The 21,831-nt window shown below is 42.6% G+C and overlaps 1 protein-coding gene across 1 annotated transcript; it reads right to left on the bottom strand.

Moving 5' to 3' along the window:
* Positions 1-3,756: 3,756 nt before the first annotated feature.
* On the bottom strand, positions 3,757-5,714 carry LOC148844259 (uncharacterized). Its single transcript, XM_088956700.1, has 3 exons — positions 5,543-5,714; positions 4,647-4,915; positions 3,757-4,494 (listed from the first exon to the last, which is right to left on the bottom strand). Exons 1-3 carry the CDS (start codon positions 5,712-5,714, stop codon positions 3,757-3,759), a joined length of 1,179 nt encoding a protein of 392 aa, XP_088812826.1.
* Between the last annotated feature and the right edge of the window lie 16,117 nt (positions 5,715-21,831).

Raw genomic sequence — 21,831 nt, 5'->3', positions numbered from 1 at the left:
GATCTCTTCCATTCAATAAATCTAAATTTTATATAATTGTATGGTTGTGCAAGTGAAAAATCTTTCTGTAATTCTATTTACATATTACATCACACTGTTGTTTCACAGTTCATTTGAATTGGGACTCTAACAATTAGTTGGGTGGTTATAGTTATATGCTTTGATAATTAGGTGAGATGTAGAAGAGATAAACAAAAAAGAAAACTAAGGATGAAAAGGGCGAGAGAGATAATAGTATGTGTTTGGTTCCGTTTATGTTTATTGAATAAACATTTGTACTTTATTTACTGGTAAAACCGAGAAATGCAATAATTGCAACTGTTTATGACAACTAGGCGCCACTAAGCACCACTTCAGCGTAACTGTGAATAAACACCTGGGCGTTTGTGAAAGCTTAAAAGAATAACTTCTACAAACGACTGACATGCACATAAAATAAAGTTCACTTTTTACATTTTTTATGTATGCAAAAGATCAAAAGAGAGAAAATGATGAGATGGCGCCAATGTGGCACCATCAATAAACGTTTATTGAATAAATGTAAACGGTACCAAACACCCTGATAGTATATGTTTGGTTTAGTGGCCGTTTATAGATGGGTCATTTATTGCTTTAAACGTTTATTTGTACAATTTTTCTTTAAACGTTTTTCGCTTTTGTTTTTTGGTTGGGCATTATTTTTTAAATGTTTTTTACTTTCCACTTCAGATTAACACCTAATAAAAGTATTTGACATAAGTACTTCATTTCAAGAAATGCCGAGTTGGGAAAACAAGAATTTGAGGTTCCCTAAGTGCTCCATGCACATAAATCATAGCGTTTCAGTTTTTATATGCAATAAACACCAATGCTTATTTGAGCGCTGATGTAACTGCATTTTTTCAATAAACACCCACAAAACCAAACACCCTCGTATTAGTCTCCCCAAGCCTTCTTTTTGCCCCACATCAAAGATTTTGTTCTAAATTTGGTTCATTTTCCTTATTTTCCAAACAAATTTAAGATCAATTAATTCTACCCATCCATGGCTGAAAACCATATCTGGTGCTAAAGTTTGGAGAAAGATGTAACCTCTTAGCGCATAATTTGGACACAAGTTAACTTGTCGCAAGGACCCAGTAGCCCCAAATTAAATTTTTTGGCATTCATATGCTTTCTGAATAGAAAAGAAATATGATGAGATGTTCCTTGTTTTACAAGGATGAGTTTCAGAGAGAACAGTGGCAAACCAACCCTCTCGGGGATTTGAGGATATTTTTATCATGTGATTTAATTTGCCTCGTAAATTTTGTAAGAATATTCTAAGAAGTAGCTAGCTACAAAGTGCCAAATCACATTGAATTTTGTAACTAGTGATCATTTTACTCTTTCTTTCATGTTTTCTTGAACTCGGCTTTGTTAGCCAAGAGTGCTTTGGCTACCTACACTTAGGGTCCTGTTGGTTTACGGACAGGATTGGAATTAGAATCCGAACCAAAATCCCCTGTAATTGGAATTGAAATCACTTATTCTTCGTGTCTGTTTGATTTCAACCAAGAATCAAATTCTGGTTGTTGTTGTTTGGTTTATTGAGATTTGTAATGGGAATCAATTAAAAATTTTCAATTTTGTATTACTCTATTTCTTATTTTCTTAATACTTTATTAATATTTTTTTAATACATAATTATTATTTTATAATATTTAATAATTAATATATTAATATTTATTATTGATTTATGAATATTTTATTAATATATTATTACACAAATAGTAATAATATTATTATTATGTATTATGTATAATTTATTATTTTATTATATTTTATTTTTAGTTTCTTATTAGTTAATTAGTTTTTATTATTTTTTATTATTTTGAAATTAATTTATTATTATTGAATAATGAATATGTTAGTATTTTGTTATTACTTTAATTATATTATACTAATATTTTATTTGTACTTAATTATGATTATTATTATTTAGTAAATAATATGCTAGTCTTTTATTATTACTTTAATTATATTGTATTAATATCTTATTTATACTTTATTATTATTGTTGTATTTAATAATTAATATCATTGTTTGTTATTATTATTTTATTAATATTAGGGTTTGTGGGGCTTTTTGTCATGAGTTTTTTTTACTTCTTGACAAACTCTGGAATTGGAATCCCATTTTCTTGGGGGGGGGGGGGGCTGGAATGGCCATTCCCCCGATTCCCCCAAGAATGGAAATTAGAGTCTCATTTTCGGCTAAACAAACAATAGAAATTGAAATGAGCCATTACGATTCAGATTCCAGGCACCTATTCGTTGAAACCAAAATGACTCTGAGAAGTTTATGATAGACCAAACACCACTTCCTAAACCCGTCATCAAAAGGCAGCCCACAAAAGAGAATATACAAGGGGCTTCTTCCAGTCATATTATTCTTGACTTGTTAATGATGTAATTACAAGATGTTATTGAAATCTTTGTATTTTGGAAAAAATGGATAGTTAGATACTATTTTTCCATCAATGTTGATATTTTCCATAAGATTTTCCCACTTTTACATTTTCGTATATAAATTCCAGCCTGATCTTCTGATTTTGATAGAGACAAAAGTTGTTTTTTGTTTTTTGTTTTTTTTCTTTTGTTGTAGGGAAGAAAATATATGTGGGCTCACAACCAAAATACCCTAGAACCCACAGCAAAAGATATTTGATAACCCTTTGTATTGGGGCCAAATATAGTTCGATAACCAGATCTACACTTGGGTGATTCGCCAAGTCAGAAAAAATATAAAATGCCGACCAAGCTAGTAAAAGCTTGTGCTTAATCAGGGCGGTGTTTGACATTGATGCTGTTGCTCCAGAAAATGGTGATACATCAGCAGTACGTTGGAAAAATCTATGCTCCAGAAAATGGTAACATGTTTGGAACCGTTTTTTCATAAAAAATGTGCTCTAAACCATGTCTTGGAAAGTGAGAAGGTGTAGTATGGGAAAATGCCGAATTTAACATTTTATCAATTTGAAACTCCTTGCCAATGAGAGTATGATGTGACAGTGATGTGGACTTCCTATAATAGTGGGTACAAGTGCTGAAAACAGATATGAAGCACGGGTACCAAATAGAAGGTATTGTTGTTGCCCCAGAAAACGTCATACCTACAAGCAACATTTCCAAACAATAAAAAAAGACACCACAAGATACAACCGGTGCTATATATATATATATGCAGCACCGATGCCAAACATATACCAGGAGGGTCAAAAATCAATTTGACCATAACATGTTATTCTTGATTTATTAACGAGATGAGTTGTTTCAAGATGTTAATTAGAATCTTGGAATTTTGTAAAAGATTAAAAGGTTACATGTTATTTTTCCCATTAATTTTGTTATCTGTTCCTTAATATTTTATCATGTTTACATATTATTTTCCTATATGAATTAAGTCAGTTTTTTATAATGAACCCATTTGAGTAAAAAAATCCTGATTTTCCAGCTAGCCATGGTTAGAATATTATTCGAATTACTGGTAGGAAGATATTTTCACACTAACCAGGATAAACTTATGATATTCCTCAATGACAAAAGATAAAATGGATGGATACATGATGATTAAGTTATTAAAGATAATAAATAGATGATAACATGGAAGAAATAGATCTTCACCGTTGTAGGTTGAAGATTATTATGACTCATCTTATATGTTGATGTACGACTTGTCTTGTCATCTATTTCAGCTGTTGAAAAGGGTTCAACACTGCAAGGTGGATCCACCAGATCAAGTGAAGCTCCATAGATCAATGTCACTGTTAGGGTCCTTTGAGGTATGAGTATGTTGTGTTGATCCATTCAAGTCATGTAGTTGCGGTAGTTGAAGATTATAATCAGGAGCTGAACAGAAGGCCATGCTGAAGCAAGCTAGCTGCTTGCATGTTTCTGCGGGACCATTAAGATGGGACGCGATCAGTTGGTCCATTGCAGCCCATTTGCTGAGCCCTGGTTCAGTAATACGGCAAACCATGTTTACATTGTTGCTATCTTGGTTGGTGACAGATGGGTCAGTGTCATTGAGCAGATGTAGGGTTTCTAGACGGATGGGTTGGTAAGAAGCTTGGGGGCTACCACCCAGCTGAATCAAATCGAACTCTGTTTTTTCTTCTTCTAGTGATGGAAGAACTTGGGACTCTGGTGCCTGAAGCTGTTGTGTCAGACTCAGTTCTTCTGGGAACCCATTGTTGATAGCCATCTCAATCGGCCTGAGAAGTCTCATGTCTCTGTTGGTGGTGGCATTGTCATTGACATTTTCGTCTGTCTGGCTTTCTTGTTGGTTAATCTTAGTCATCATCTGCTCCATGGATCTTCCTTTCATATTCGAATTCGACGTGCAAGTGCTCGTGTGTACGTTTACTGATGGATTGTTTCTGCTACCCAGATTTCTTCGAGGGCTTTTCTGCTTGAAAACACGGCAAACCACCCACCCCTCTTCCTGTATAGTCTCTCCCGCTGGACTGGATGCCTAGTATTTGTGAACTAATAGTCAAAAACAAGAATAGGAAGCGAAGATGGAGAGAGATAGATAGATAGATAGAGAGAGAGAGAGAGAAAGAGAGAGAGAGAGAGAGAGAGAGAGAGAGAGAGAGAGAGAGAGAGAGAGAGAGGATGGCTTACGTTGGTATCAATGGAGTGGTCATGGAGTCTGTATTCATACATTATCCAATGAGACTTCTGCCCATTTGGGGCTCGACCTTTATAAAACACCAGTGTTTTCCTCATACCAATTCGCGTGGAGTTGCTATAAATGACCTTATCACGGCCGGTGACCTTCCAGAACCCGGTCCTGGTGGCACGGTTGGTTCTCATTCCTGTTGGGTACTTTTTGTGGTTGTGACTGAAGAAGTACCAATCATCTTGAGGGCTGGATCCGATTTTACACTTTTCTATACAATCACAAAGTCAGAATCAGTTCATCACCAACGATCACTTAAAACGCCCACACCCAGTGATGGTTAAGGTCCAGACATCGGTCTCGAAACTGGAATGTATGAATACGGATAAATGAAAACAATTCTAGCAGAAACATGTCTAAAAATCTTGCATACTTTTAATTAAAATACTGCACCACAGGAGACTACCAGACTAGAATATTTCATGTTACAGAAACCTAAAACCAGTGATGGTTAAGGTTCAGTCTTTCTTCACTCTCGGATTGAGCATTCTTTTATGCATGGAAAGAGTGAAAGTGAATTCTAAGTCTAAGGAAGTCTAGATTTCATCCCAATCAGAAGTTCGAATAAGATCATCAAGAATAAACAAATGTTATCATCCCCGAATGTTATTCGCGATTTTGATTTATTTCTTTTCTCCCTGGTTTATAGGGCTGTTGCTCCTTATATAATTCTAAGGGTCAGGTCTTATGCCCCCTTTGTTATGATATTTAATAAAACCTCTTTTTTCTTTAAAAAAAAAGAAATCTGTTTCATGGTATGAAACGGGGAAATATATTTCTTGCAATAGAAATTAATGATGAAAAGAAATAAAGATGGTTGTGGAAGAAGAAGCACGACCTTGTATATCCCATGGCTCCAGCTTATTGAGGTCCACCTCTCGAATTACATTGAAATCTATCTTCTCATGGGTCACTTTCTTCCATAGGTAGTAGTGCAAGAGTTCCTCTTCTGTTGGATGAAATCGGAAACCTGGTGGGACTTGTGACTGGCCATTCACTGATACACTCATGTCTACTTTAAAACGATCGAGGTTTCTTCAATAGCAAAAGAAATTAAGTGAAGAAAGCAGAAAGAAAAGAAATGAAGAATTGAGGTTGTCTTCTGATCTATCGAAACCCAAATCAGATCAGTCATGTTTCCATTGAAATGGGTGAAACAAAAGGAGGCTGGCTAGCTACAAAGAAGAGGAGAAAGAGAACAGAAAGAGAATAAATTAGAGATGGGGTTGCCTCCACAGAGAGGTCTAGCAGATATATATACAAGTCTGAAAGTCTGGTGGCATGTGAAACCTCATACTTCAATGTTGCATGAGAAGGAAAAGACATTGTGATGCTTCTGAGTTCTGAGTGGGGTAAGGGATAAATTCGCTGCTTGCTAGGTTTTGAAAATGGTTACACCTACAGCGAGGATAGTCTGGTGAGAAGTTCAGTTTGTTATCCACCTACAGCTAGGATAGTCTGTGCAAAAACATGGGTGATGTGGATTTGTTATCCACCGTGGATAGGAGACTTAACTTGTCTCCTTTAAACATGGTATTTTACTTTAACAAGAAAAACAGAAAAATAAAAAGAAAATGGACTTCTTATTAGTCACCTTGAAAAAAAAAGACTTCTCCGAAAAAATCATAATCATATATCAAAAGCGAATATTGATTAATATTGATAATACTATTCTTTCTTTAAGATAAAATAAAAAATTTACAATAAACACAAATACAAGGTATACAAATATCCAAATTAAATCTTACTGATATTTATTAAAATTTATATTATTAAATTTATATATATTATTCATGAAATGGGGTAAAAGATAAATATTAGGAGTAAAATTATATTTGCTTCTTAGAAAAGATGCAACGAATAGTTTACCCTGGGTGAGAACAGGTTCAGCCACCGGTTAAATAATAAAGATATTCCACTTTAACATGATAAAAGTGAATCCAAATAAAAGTATACATGGATCTCACTCTGAAAGGACGAGTTTTTGCAATACAGAAACAACTATCCAGTCATAGAGAGCAGGATCAGGAGCAAGCTCCAGGCGGATGCTCGGAAGACTTGAATTTTGTGGAGAGACTGGTAGATCGAGAGGTTCAAGTAGCAAAATGATGCGGCCTTTTCTTTTGTGAGAGGTGAGGAAAAGGTAGGAAAAGGGAGGGAGAGGGAGAAAGAAAACAGTCTTCGAGACGAGGAGTTGGAGAACAAATTTTCACTTGAAGAGAAGAAGTGGACGATGAGCTCAAGTTCGACGGACCCCGGCAGCAGAAAGCTGAGATTGGTAGATTTTTACATAGACGTCTCAATGAGGGCGGATTTGAGAAATGCAAAGACAAGTAGAGGCAGAGGTTGGGGAGGGAAAGGTCGGGTGTCGAGATAGCTTCACACTTGAACAGAGGCTGTTTCTCCTGAGTTTGGCCTGCCTAGATGCGGGGGTTTTGCATTTGGGAGATAGATTGCTCAGGAAAACAGAATTGTTATCGTTGCTCAGTTTTTTCAACGTCGTCTTTATTTATGGGTTGTTCTAAACTTCTAATAAGATCGTCTCACGTTGATTTGTTGATTTTAGTCATTGTTTTGAGTTGCGTTATGTAGCTTCTGGTCCAGGTTCCCAGGCCCCTCCCTCTTGGACTATGTTGTAATGGTTCTCTTTTTCTCTTTAATAAATTATTTTTATTTATTAAAAAAATAAACCAGCTGTTCAATTAACTCCATGTTCGGATCCTAAGAATTCATATCGGCAGTGAGGTCTTTCAATCCAAATATAATTGAAAGTTAAAAATTAAAGATCCGTTTGATTCGTAACAATGGGGTTTAGAATCGGAATGGGTCATTCCCATTTCCTCCCTTGGGAATGAAAATCCATTCCAGCTGATTCCCAATCGAGTTCTGTTGGCCATAGATTTAATTTTATTGACCAAAATGCCCCATACCCGTCTGTCAATTAGCATCAGTTCCAAACTGGCAGCTATTCCCAACTGTACGATGGAGTTAAGATTAATTTCAGAGGTGGACAGAACGGTAAAAAACCCCTATTGTTTTTAGTAATAAAAATAAAATGTTTTAAAAGATGAAAGAAAAGAAAAAGAACATATATACGAAGAATAATCCAAGGGACCCAAGAGAAAACGGGAAACGCCACATAAACACAGATCAGTAGCTGATTGAATCACAACAACGCCACAGAACCTACAACCGAACCAGGCCCCAATTGAGACTCAACTCACCCCACGGACTGGAATAAGCAACAAGCCCAAGCCCAAAAAAGCCAACTTCACGAAAAAAACTCTTACTCAAAATGCTAAATTAACAGCATTTTCTCCCCCTACTCTTATACTTTTAGATCTGAAGATTCTTAATTTTAATTTTTAAAGATTGTTCTTAGTGGCTCAAATCTGTATCAGCTGGGATGTGTTATATAATCATGTCATCCAAAAATGACCTCACAATTTGATAAAAATGCCCATGCTTTTTATTCTTACATAAAACCCAACCTCTCTTTCACAACACTGCTGTTGATTCTCTTTACTTGGTGGGCCAATGCTGGAATATTTTAATTCCATTTTTACCTTTCTTTTTTTTCTCTCTTCATCTACCCAGAAAAATCTCATGAATTCATAGGGGTAAGTATGTAAAACAGTCTCTTTTCTGATATTAGTACACCCAGATATTCACACAATTCCATTGCATTTAGTGGAAAAGTAAAGAAGCCAATTTTGTATTTTTCCCTTATATTGGATTTTCTTATTCTTCCCTAATTAGTAAATTGGTTCCCTTATATTGAATGCATATATTTATCTTTATGAAATTTGTCGTAGACGCTGTTAAGCAACCATTAGCCATGTTGAAATTCTACCTTGTTTGACACTTGTCCATTGGTCCAATGGGCATACTAGGTTCAAGTGATATGGCTTAACAACTGCTCTCGAAGTTGGTGGGAGACTCTCTAACATTAGACTCCTAAATAAGCTTATCAATGATATCTGAAAATTAGTGGTCCAATTTGATCCAATTAATATTAAAATTTAATTATATTATAATATTTATTGATTTTAATATATAAGTTTTATATACTTATAGTTAAAATTATAAAAATATTTTTATATATTATATAATATATAAATTAATAAATGTAATAAATTTAATATGCATATTTACATTAATTTATTATATGCTGAAAAGTAATTAAATTTTTTATTTTTTATTTAAAAAAATCAAAGCAGTTAGATTAAATTCAAACCCAATCAATGTCCGTTAGGATTCCAATTTGAATCCAAGGTCTTTCTGGATTTTGCTAAACCCACCCCAATTACAGCCCTACTCCTGAATGAGTATTGATGTGGGTTAGCTTGGCCTAGCCCAAGTAGGGCTAGGAGGTCCAACCCAGTAACACCTGCTAACATCTGTCATAGTGGGAGGAAGCCCTGTTGCCTTCTTACGGAGCCAATCACATAACTATCTGGTGTACCACCAGGGACTGTAGTCTAATCTCATACGGCTCTCATCTGAGGCGTTCGTCTTCACCTAAAAGGGGTTGGAACGGAGTAACTCCAACATTACTCACTCATTTACTTCCTGCACCTACATTGACTACCTAACATTAATTCATGGAGATTTGGTGCATTCGATGACTCTCTCCTAGAGCACTTTCGCACTCTCCTCTGCTTCACACCTCATACTTACTTGAGCGTTGGAGCCTCTGCCTTAGGTCACTAGGACCTCCCTGTCTTGCAGTATCTCAGGTCACTAGGGACCTCGCCTCGACTAGCAGTCCTCAGCTTCCGTAGTCCTCGGAAGGAGTACTTTACCTTGGCTAGCTGTTCTCGGCTTCAATCAACCTCTTCCAAGGTCCCGAGGTCTTCGGCTATTGCTCGAAACCTGAAGAGTGATTTTACCTTGTTGTCCAAAGCCAAACTGCGCGAAAACAATTGGCACCATCTGTGGGAACGTGGTTGCTAAGACGACCCCCACTCCGCGATAAACGATAATAACACTCTAGATCCAAACCCTCTTTAAGCTCGGAAATCATGGTGGGGAGAGCCAAGAACAATCCGAACCTGGTTACCTACGAATAGTTTCAGGCCGTCCTCGATCGTTTGGACCGCCTCACCCAATGAATGGAAGAAATTTGCCCCCGAGCAAGAGGTCCCTCTCAAGGCGATTGCCCCGCTAGGGTGTCAGAGGATCAAGTCTGACACGAGAACATCAAGGTACTACACCTCGGCCATGGTAATCTACTGGTGAACCATCAGAATTGGGCAATAACCGCCTCCCGAACTCACCTCAAAGGAATGTTCGTCCTCCTAGCTGAAGGGAGAGTGTGTCTGCTCAATCCGAAGATAATCATCAATCTTTGGAGCAGCACCATCGTCATCGTTGGGGGGAGGCCCCCAGGACGATGGAGAGCAGTTCGGCCGCCCTGGAGTTCGCTCCTGAGGCGAGAGCCAATGCCATCCCACTCCACCTCCTATCTCAGACCTTAGGGACGTTCTAAATGACCATCATGCTCACAATGGAGCGCGTGACCCTACCTTAAAGTATTCGTGAGTTTGAGCTGACACCCATTGGATCCGAGAAGATAGGAACAGGGCCCATGCCCGTGCTAACCCAGGGCTTGCCGAGTTGAGAGCCGAGATTGGGGCTATCAAGGACGAGCTCCGCCAGGTTAAGGAGAGCCAAGCCGATGCCTCAACCAGTCATGGCAACTCCGCCGGTCGCATGGACTCATTCACCCAGGAAATCATCTCGGAGCCTCTCCCCCCACACTTCAAGGCTCCCACACTGGAGACGTATAATGGAAACACTGACCCCGATGACCACATGGAGGGTTTTAGAATGCTCATGATATTGTACGGCTATTTCGACGCCTTGACGTGGACCTTCCAAGCTACCTTCAGGGGGCCACTCATCGTTGGTTCTCCAGCCTTCCTCCTCGATCAATCATCTCATGGGAGAAATTTACAACCCTGTTCCTCGCCTGCTTCATCAGCAGTAGACGATGCCAAAAAAGCGTAGTCTCTTTGATGTCGCTCAAACAAGAGACGGGTGAAATCCTATGGTCTTACATCGACCGGTTCAACAAAGAAGAGCTCGAAGTTCGAGACCTCGACCCTATAATCTCCATGCACGCAGCCATCAACGGACTCCACCCCTGCTCGGCTCTCAAGTGCTCGGTTGCCAAGACCCCACTGAAGACTAAACTCAAATTCATCAAAAAGGCCCAGAAATACATTGCGGCCAAAAAAGCTTCGGCTATGGACAACCAAGAAAGGATAGCTGAGCGCCATGATGGTCCCCCCGAAGAACAAGAAGCTACCATCTTTAGCTTTGGCTTACAAGGACTACACATCACTCAACTCCACCCGCACCTAGATATTGATGTAGATAGGGGAAGAGAAGTTCATGAAGTGGCCAATGAAGTTGAAGCGGAACCTTAAGAGGGGAAAACTTATGAAGTACTGCAAGTACCACCGCGGCACCGGGTATGACACCGAGGACTACTACAATCTAAAGAATGAAATAGAGTCCCTCATTCACCGAGGGCACCTCAAGCAATTCATCGAAGGAGAGGCTGGCGCCTTGTCATCCCAGCAACAGCAGTGGCAGAACCAACAAGTGGCAGGCATCATCAACATCATCGTCAAGGGCATTGCATCAGGTGGAGCCTCGGCTTCAGCTCGAAAAGCCTACGCCAGGCAACTCAACATCCAGGAGCCTACCCCGAAGAAGTAGTAGTACCCGGATGCTCTACAGAGGTCAAGTTGTCCACATGCCCTCGTCTTCACCGACGAGGACTTAAAGGGGGTTATTGTCCCCTACGACAATGTCCTCATGGTCGCAGCCATCATCTCCAAGTTTATGGTAAAAAAGATCTTGGTGGATAGCAGCTTGTCAGCCGACATCATTTTTTACGAAACCTATGAGAGAATGACGCTCGTGCCAGAGCGACTCTAGCCAGTTGACGCTCCCCTTATCGGCTTCTCCGGCAGCATCACCAGACCAGAAGGAAAGATTACCCTACCCATCACAGTAAGGACAGTGTCACACGAGGTGACTTGGATGCATGAATTCCTAGTGGTGAAGGTCGTCTCTCCCTACAACGCGATAATGGGAAGACCAACCTTTCATGCACTAGGGGCAGCCATCTTCTCTTATCACCTGGCCCTTAAGTTTCCCATGTTGGAGTCGTTCGTGGGAACCAACAAATCTCCCGCCAAGGCTACGTGGCAACGCTAAAAGGAAAGAATAAGGGGGCCTTATCACTAGAAGGCCTCGAACCCCAGGAAGAACCAACAAGCCGAGGACCTTGTCTCGGTTCTCTTGGATGAGTTAGCCCCATAAAGTACAGTCCGCGTTGGGTCCAACCTCCCCCCTGAGTGCCTATTTGAACTAGTAAGTTTCCTCAGAAGTAACGCTGACGTCTTTACTTGGTCTGCCACTAACATGCCTAAAATTGACCCTTCGGTCATTACTCAAAGGTTGAGCGTGGACATGAGTTCTAAGCTAGTTCAGCAAAAGAAGAACTTTGCACCGGAATGATAGAAGGCTATAGGAGAGGAGGTTGATAAGCTACTCGACGCTGCTTCATCCGTGAGGTACATTACCCCAACTAGCTGTCTAATGTGGTTTTCGTAAGGAAAACTAATGGAAAATGGCGGATCTATATTGACTTCACAGACCTTAACCGAGCCTATCCGAAGGACAGTTTTCCTTTGCAGAGGATAAACTACCTCATCGACGCCACTGTAGGGTATGAACTACTTAGCTTCATAGATGCCTTCTCAGGGTAAAGCCAGATCCAGATGCACCGCAATGACGAGGAGAAAACATCTTTCATCACCGAGCACAACATGTATTGCTACAAGGTAATGTCATTCGACCTTAAGAATGTAGGGGCCACTTACCAGTGCCTTTTCAACAAGATTTTCAAGAATCATATGGGGAGAAATGTTGAAGCCTACGTGGACAACATGGTGGTGATGAGCCTGAAGGCCAAAACGCACACCTCGGACATGGCCAAGACCTTTGATACTCTACGTAAATTCAACATGAGCTCAACCCGAGCAAGTGTGCCTTCGGGGTTACCTCAGGGAAATTCTTAGGCTTTGCCATCACTCAAAGGGGCATTGAAGCCAACCCAAGCAAGGTACAGACCATACTAGACATGTCACCCCCTTGGTCAGTAAAGGAGACTCAGAGGCTCACCGGTAGAATAGCCGCCTTCAACCATTTTATGTCGAAGTTGGTAGCTGCCGCCTTCCCTTCTTTTGCACGATCAAGAAGCTAAAAGATTTCTAGTGGATGGAGGAGTGCCAGCATGCCTTCGACAAGCTTAAGTTCCTCACCTAACTCCCACTCCTCACTCGGTCAGTATCAGGGGAAACCCTGTATTTGTACCTATAGCCAAAGACGAGGCCGTAAGCTCGGTCTTGGTGAAAGATGACAGAGTTCAGAGATCCATATACTATGTCGGCAAGGTCCTCATCAATGCTGAGACCCGGTACCCTAATGTGGAAAAGCTAGCTTAAGCCCTCGTCACCTCGGCTAGAAAGCTCAGGCTGTATTTCCAAGCCCACTCCATAGTGGTCCTAATAAATCAACCCCTTAGGGCCGTCCTCACCAAGCCAGAGATTTAAGGACGCCTGGTTAAGTGGGAAATAGAACTATCGATGTTTGACATACAATACTAGCTGAGGCACGCGATCAAAGCACAGGCCTTAGTTGACTTCGTAGCAGAAAGCCCCTTCAGCGGGCCCCTCGGCCGGCCTCGCGAAGATGAACCAGAAGAAGCACGACTGGCCAAGGGGGTCCCCCCTGCGTGGAGATTCTTTGTCGACGGTTCGTCCAATGCCAAGGGGAGTGGCATGGGCCTCATTCTCCTCACCCCCGACAATGTTGTCATAGAGTATGCACTGAGATTTTTGTTTCCTGCATTCAACAATGAAGCCGAGTACGATGCCCTCTTGGCAAGGGTGCAGCTTGCCCGAGACCTTGAGTCCTATAACATCAAAGTCCTCAGCGACTCGCAGTTGGTGGTGAATCAAATCAACGGAGAGCATGGGTTCAAAGAGCAAAGCATGGCTAAGAACCTCGCCAAAGTTCAAAAGTTTGTCGCCACTTCCAACGCTTCTCTGTGCAACAAGTCCCATGAGCTGAGAACTCCCAAGCTGACACCCTCTCCAAATTGGCAAACACCTCGGATGTGGTCCTCGGTCGCACTATGCACATGGAAAGAGTATTCCGGCCCTCCATAGAGGACATCCAAATCCTACCCATGAAGGCCAAACTGTTTTGGATGGATCCTATCACTGACTTCCTACTGACGGAGAGGTTACTCGATGACAGGAATGAAGCCCGAAAATTCTGATGATAGGCAGCACACTACACCTTGCTAGAAGTAAAGTTGTATAGGAGGTTCTTCACCATGCCTTTCCTCCAATGCCTCCGCAGGGATGAGGGTGAGTACATGCTCTGTGAAATTCACGAAGGCATCTGTGGCAATCACCTCGGCGGTCAGACCCTAGCCCAGAAAACATTAAGGCAAGGGTACATCTGACCAGTGTCAAAGACATGCCAACCTCTACCATCAACTAGTCACCACTCACTCTCTCGGACCTTAGCAACCCCTAGCCCTTTGCCAAGTGGGGGATGGACCTCCTCGGCTCCTTCCCTCAGGCAACGGGAGGCAAGAAGTACCTCGTCGTTGCTATGGATTACTTTACTAAATGAGTGAAGGTTGAACCCCTAGCTAGTATCACTGCACGGGCAATTCAGAACTTCTTTTGGAAGAACATCATTTGCCGCTTCGGCCTCCCCCACATGCTGGTCACGGACAACGGAAAGCAGTTCAATGACGCTAAATTCCAAGAATGGTGCACTTCCCTCGGCATCAAGCAACAATACACCTTGGTAGGGTACCCCCAGACGAACGACCTGGCCGAGGTCACGAATAGAACCATCTTAGATGGGCTAAAGACTAGGCTGGATAGAGCTAAGGGCATGTGGGCAGACGAACTACACAACATCCTTTGGACGTACCGAACCACACCTCAGACAACGATGGGAGAAACCCCCTTCGGTCTAACCTACGACACGGAAGCAATGATCCCAACGGCGATTGGCCAACCAACGCTTCAGACCCAATGGTATACCAATTTAGGATGACTGCCTATCAGTAGCGAGTAACCCGCTACTACAACTCTAGAGTGAAATAAAGGCACTACAGAGAGGGATACCTTGTTCTCATGAAGGTCGTGGTTCCCGAACTTGGAGTAGGGAAGCTGGGCCCCAATAGGGAAGACCCCTACCAGATTAAGCAAGCTCTCGGCCCCAGCACATTTCGGTTGGAAAACTTGGATGGAAGAGTCGTTCCTCGGACGTGGAACTTAGAGAACCTCTGGATGTACTACAGATGAATGTAATTTTTTTATGAAAGTAATGAATGAATAAAGCAAAGTTCCTCTTCACTTCACCTCATCATCTTGTCTCCTCAGAGCGTGGTGACCCCCTCAGCTATCTGCACTTAGCACAAAGAAAATAACGAGATAGAGCCCTTGGTAAGAACGAGTCAGGGGAGTTGCACTCCAATGGCGTACTCCGCCGTGGCTCTTCATCCACCCAAGTACCTTGGTGGTATACTTCGATTCTAGACCTCGGCCAACTGTCAGGTCTCTTCGGCCTCACCTGGGATAGCGCGGGATTTGAAAGCCAGGCGAGCCCTGCCTCGAGTGTATGACTCCGCCTTGGCTCCCAATACCCTGATAAGCTGAGATGAGCATGCATATAAACGAATGCTACGGCTGAATCGTGTGTGCCTCGTGTATTATGGTTTCAACCTTTCGGAGGGGCAAGGACCTCTCACACAAAAAAAAAGAAAAAAAAAAGATAAAAAAAAAAGAAAGGAAAGAGACAACATATACAAAACACAGTATACAAAAAAATGGCTTCACTCACTTCATTCACTATTCAATTCTAATACAACCTTTACAAAATTTTGTATTGTATTAAAACAACAACAAAACAGATGGCAAGTATTACAACAATAGAACAAAAAAAAAGTAGGGCGAAAATCTTCACCTACGCCTTGTCATTGGAAGGAGGGGGATGGCATCTTTGGTTTGGGGAGACTTGGTAGGAGCGTCGGGGATCACTTGCAGTTCCTCGACATCAAAATCCGACAGCACCAGTAGGAGTGCCTTCTTGGTATCTTCAATACCGTTGAGGTAAGATGATGAAGCATACTCCACCAACGCATCCAAGTAGTCGAAAGACTTCTTGTGCGCCTCCACTACCTCGGTCGCTGCCTTCTTTGGGCTTCAGAAGCTTTCACCTCGACCTTGGTAGCTCTCTTTTAGGCCTCGGCAGCTCGTCTCTCCACTTCCATGATGACGTTCTCCAGCCGCACCTGCTCCACTTGCTCTTTGGAGAGCCCTTGTCGCGCCTCCTTCAGATGAGCTTCGAGGCGGTCCCAAAGCGATTGTTCGTCTAGAAGAGCCTTGTAGAACTTCTAGTGCTTCTCCTCGGTGGCGGTGGTTACCTTCTGGAGCTTCTCCTCCGTGGCCTTCTTCTCCTTCTCGGCCTTGTCGGTGCGACCCATGGCCAGCCTTGTTCAGTCTCCCAAACCGACGAAGTGCAGACAGGCCTGTCACAAAACCGATTAGCGAAAATAAAAAATAAAAAGAAACATATACATGATGAAATATTGAAGAAAGTCTTTCCTTGGCCAAGTGTACAGACCCTCATCGTAAATAGACTTGGGGTCGCTTTGCAGAAGGCGGTAGAGATCCCTCGGCATGATGGATCCACTGACCGGCTCCTTGCTGACCCCCTCATCACAAATGGAGTCCCCTATGGTGCTCTCAGAGGCACCTTGTACTGATGAAGGGGCAGACGAATGCCCGGATGGGCACTCCCCAGGTGCGGACCTCCGCACCACCTCCTCAGCCTGCCTATCTGTGTTGGCAAGCTTCCGCAGGGGCTCCTCCCTCGACGCATCTGCAGCGGGCCTCTTCTTTCCCGCCTCGGGCCCCTCCATGGGCCTCTTTGGTGCCTTTTCTCTTATGGTGGGCTTCTTCAGCACTTCTCCCCCGGTGGTGGGCATCTTTAGCACCTCCACCATCCTCTTCGGTGACACCACCATCTACTTCCCCTTGGTAGGTACTTGTGAATCCCCCCTTCCCTGTGGCAAGGGGGTAGCTTCGTCGCCGGGCCTCTTCGGCATCTGTCCATCAGCCTTCTTCCCAGCTTGCTTTGCCCGGGCCTTCACCAACAAGCGTTCCTTGACGTCCATTAGCACTTCTATGAAACAACAAAGGAAAGTAGTTAGCACATCAACAAAAGGAAAAAGAAAAGAATGTGGAAGACCCACTAACTACACCTCATCACCTTGTCACCTCGGAGCGTGGTGACCTCCTCGGCTATCTGCACTTAGCACAAAGAAAATAACGAGACAAAGCCTTCGGCTTTGCCGATGGGATGCCTTGGACTCCCTCTAGAAAATAGTTGGTAAGAACGAGTTAGGGGAGATGCACCCCGATGGTGCTACTTTGCCATGGCTATTCATCCACCCATGTACCTCGATGGTATACTTTGACCCTAAACATCAGCCAAGTGCTAAGTCTCTTCAGCCTCGCCTAGGATACCACAAAATTTGGAAGCCAGGCGAGCCCCGCCTTGGCTCGCAATACCTTGACAGGCTAAGATGAGCGTGTAAATAAATGAATGCTATGGCTGAATCGTGTGTGCCTCATGTATCATGGTTTCAACCTTTCAGAGGGGCAAAAACCTCTCATACAAAAAAAAAAAGAGAAAAAAAAAAACGGAAAGAGACAACATACACAAAACATAGTATACACAAAAAATGGCTTCATTTGCTTCATTCACTATTCAATTTTGATCTTGTACAGCCTTTACAAAATTTTGTATTGTATTCAAAAAGAAAAAACAACAACAAAACAGATGGCAAGTATTACAACAATAGAACAAAAAAAAAGAAGGGGGGAAATCTATGCCTGCGCCTCATCATTGGTAGGAGGGGGAACAACGTCTTCGGTTTGGGGAGCCTCGATAGGAGTGTCGGGGATCACTTGTAGTTCTTGACATCAAAATCCGGTAGCACCAGTAGGAGTGCCTTCTTGGTATCTTCAATACCGTCAAGGTAAGATGATGAATCATACTCCGCCAATGCATCCAAGTAGTCGGAAGACTTCTTGTATGCCTCCACTACCTCGGCCGCTGCCTTCTTTGATTCCTCTACCAAAGCCCTACTTTCACCTTAGCCTTAACAGCTCGTATCTCCGCTTCCGTGATGATGCTCTCTAGCTACTCCATTTGCTCTGAAGAGCCCTTGTCGCGCCTCCTTTAGCTAAGCTTTGAGGTGGTCCCGAAGCGATTGTTCGTCCAGAAGAGCCTTGCAGAATTTCTAGTGCTTCTCCTCGGTGGAGGCAGTTGCCTTCTGGAGCTTCTCCTCCGCGGCCTTCTTCTCCTTCTCGGCCCTATCGATGCGACCCATGGCCAGCCTTGTTCGGTCTCCCAAACTGACAAAGTGCAGATAGGCCTGCCACAAAACCGATTAGCGAAAATAAAAAATAAAAAGACTAATCCCAGCGAAGACTAAGGGGACCTCCTCCTCCACCAATGGCTTCACCTAGAATGTCCGCATCACAAGTAGATGAGCCATTGCTGCAACCTCTTTGTTTTGGAGCGGTTGGGTACATCTTTTGACGATGACGTGGGCCTCCCTCCCGTCGGACCTGAAGCGACAGCCCTCAGGGCAGGAGACGTAGAAGAACTTTTCCTTCCACCTATGAATGGAAGAGGGGTTGTGCACTGGCTTCCCTCTCCCCGAGTGGAAGTAGTACATGTTGGCCTCGGAAGCATGCTTCCTCAGCATGAAATTGGCTTAGAATAGTCTCAACGTCAACTCCATGCCCCTAAATCGAGGCCACACCATCATCGCCACGATGGTCCTGAGGGTATTAGGTATGAGCTAGCTGATAGTGATGTTGTACCACTTCAGCAGTTCAGAGATTAAGGCTGGGAGGGTAAACCTAAGGCTAGACTCTAAAAAATGTTGGTAGATACAGATTTCCCCCTCCTTGGGAGTCCATGGCCTATCGCCCACATCATGGACCCTCAGGCTATAAGACCGGGGTATATGGAACCTCTTTGCCAGGGATTTGACCTGGCACACGTCCAAGGAGCTGTCAAACTCCGAACATGGGATACCAACATCAGCCACCCTTCGGGCAACACTCCCCCCTACTGGTTCGGCGACGAGTTCCACGGCATCACCCTTAGAGATTGGAGAACCCTTAGGCTCCCTCGACGACGCCAAGGTGATGCTTTCATGGGGAGAGTCATTTCCCTGATGATTGCCCTCGGCACCCCCCGAGGTTAACCTCTCTCTTAAAATGGCCACTTCTGGTCAATGGGGAACTACAGCTAAAGAACCTAGAGAAGACAAAGGAAAGGGGGTTGCAAGAGAGCTCCCTCCCGAGATTTTCCGGAGTTCATGGCACTCGGGACCAGAGTTTGAGAACAACATGTTAAGATTACCTAAAAGAGGGTGAAATCTCCCGAAGAAGGAATGAAGCAAAAAAGTTCTGGAGAATTGGGAGTTAGGAAGCTGTGTTCACTCGAGAACAAGGGAATCTAAGTCCAAATGGAGAAGAAAAGCACTGCCGAGGCCCCTATTTAAAGAAAAATGAACGGCCTAGATTTATCTAAATCCGACGGCTGAAATCAATCCGCTCCCACCATCCAACTGCGATGCACCACCTAGTGCAGGCCCTTGGAAGATGAAATGATGCTCAAAGAAATAGTTCAGATCAACACAGATCCAAATGGATGCGGGAGCCCCTTAGCGCAGACCCTCGGAAGACGAAACGATGCCTAAAGCAATAGTTCAGATCGATGTAAATCCAATGGATGCGGGAGTCCCTCGCTCCTGCGAACCAGTCTCATCGCACCTTGTAGCGCATGCCCTTGGAAGGCGAAAACCATGTTGGGTGAAATGCAAAGACCGCCCGCGGTAACCCGTCGAGCAAACTGAATGGCCCACTCGCCACGGACCACCGGATGGACCGTTCAACCCAGCAAACACAAGACTCTTGGGACGACTGTCCCCTGCACAGTAGCCCCGCTAACGTGACCTACCCGTATGGGATACAAGACACCCCCGCCAGGCTGAGGCATCCACATCGCTTACGCTTCCGAACCGAAGAGTGACGGTGTGAACAACGAAGACAACACCAGTGCAGGGCATCCCTCGGCTGATGATTCCGAAGGCATAATGACCACTACTCCCAATGACCGAAGCCAAAGCCTCACTTTGATGACTACCCTCATTACGGGCAAAAGTCAAGGCCTCACCTCGGTCTCGGGAGTGGGGGGCAAGTGATATGGGTTAGCTTGGCCCAACCCACGTAGGGCTAGGTGGCCCAACCCACTAACGCTTGCTAACGTCAGCCACAATAAGAGAAAGCCCTGCTACTATTGGTTCAAATCCTAACAAATCTAGAAAGAGGCAGTAACATATTGGTTCAAATCAACATTTGTTTTTCAAAATTTCTTCCCTTTTGTGAATCCAACCCACCAAAGAAAATCTAAGAAGTAGCATAGCTCATATAAAGCCTTCCACACCTTATATTCTCGATTTTGATTGTTGAAAACAAATATACAGCTGAACGATTTATGGCATCCTTTCTGGATCGCAGAACATTGGGGATTTGGAGTCCTAAGGTTCAATTTAGCATACCTGATTTAGTAGGCCTCCCCTTGTTATCATTTGTTTAAGCCACACTCATTAAAGACACAAATTCATTCACTTTTTTCTTATTTTGTTTTCATGTTGTTAGTTGATGATTGGACGAGAAATGGGATGAATCTGAAACTACACTTTAAGCCATGGTTTTCAAAACCGGAATGGACTAGATGGTCGGATCGGAAAAACTGGGAACCGGTCACTTGATGAGTTTTGTTTTATCCAAAAACTAAATTTTTTTCTAAAACCATTGATTTTGATCGATGAACTGTTGAACCGGGTGATTAATCGTTCGAATGATTTTAACCGCTTTTTATTTTTTTTTTGAATTTTTTGTTAGAACGGACCAGGCTTTCAGTTTGAACAATCGAACTGTTCAACCTAGTAATTAGACCCCTGACTGATTCGATCATAGGGTAGATTTTAAAAACCATACTTTAAGCACAAAATACTATCAAAAGTGGGAATATTCTAATAGTAATAGAAAATCACCATAGGGAGGTTTAAATCCATTATTTGGCCTAATTATCCAATCTAGAAAAGAACTAGGCAGATACTTGCATAGAATGATTTAGATTACGTATAAATTATCATGTGTCTATTATTTGCGAGAGAAAATTCTACTCTTGCTGAAATTAGAAGATAAAACAAGTATGAAAATGATAATAAATTAGTTCATTCTACTATTTTAATATTTATGAAAACAAACATTGAAATGTTATTTAAAGAACATAAATATGATAAAACCTTGTTTGATGCTATCGTTGAAACCTAGGGAAAGGTCATATAATCTTAAATTCAACTACTTATTGAAAAATAAATAAATTTTTTAAATTACTTTATGGTTCAGTTAATTGATTAATTCTATCCTTACTGAAAATGAATTAAATGTTCCTTATTAACTCTACGTTAAAACACGTATACACATGACTTCACGTGATTCGTTTATTATTACAGAATACCCGTTTTACCCTTAGCAGGTCGTAAATGCCTCCCATTTGACTTGACTCTCCCACATGAAGAAAAAATGCACATCTACACTATCAGGAGGGACAGTCGTTTGGTCAGTATTCTTCAACAAGTTAGCGTGTGAGATCCCCCGCCGATGGGGAAATGCAGGTTGCGAAATGAAATATGAACACATTTCTCTATCATGTTCTACGATTATAAAAACCCGATTTTTCGATTTCTTTCAATATCTTGAAGTTCTCTGACTCTATTACTTGCCACTGACTTCTTCCATTCTCCGGATTCCGGATAGTCGGCTGGATACATCACATATACAGACTGCAGGGTTCAGAGTACAACTGCATGGGTATCTCCCTCTCCGTGGTTTAAAACTACGGCGGCTTCTGGTTCCCACTGCC

Source organism: Nelumbo lutea, chromosome 8 (assembly GCF_056320005.1).
Source record: "Nelumbo lutea isolate HS-2025 chromosome 8, American lotus-T2T, whole genome shotgun sequence".
NCBI classification, from domain to species: Eukaryota; Viridiplantae; Streptophyta; class Magnoliopsida; order Proteales; family Nelumbonaceae; genus Nelumbo; species Nelumbo lutea.
Note: the sequence above shows the minus strand (reverse complement) of the source record. Positions and strands in the feature narration are given on the sequence as shown.

Bases quoted from the DNA above. Each gene is read 5' to 3' on its own strand.
- LOC148844259 (XM_088956700.1), bottom strand. From the start codon at position 5,714: ATGAGTGTATCAGTGAATGGCCAGTCACAAGTCCCACCAGGTTTCCGA. The intron at 4,916-5,542 runs GTCGTGCTTCTT...GTGATTGTATAG, and splicing joins GGAGCCATGGGATATACAAG to AAAAGTGTAAAATCGGATCC. The intron at 4,495-4,646 runs GTAAGCCATCCT...CACAAATACTAG, and splicing joins ACCACTCCATTGATACCAAC to GCATCCAGTCCAGCGGGAGA.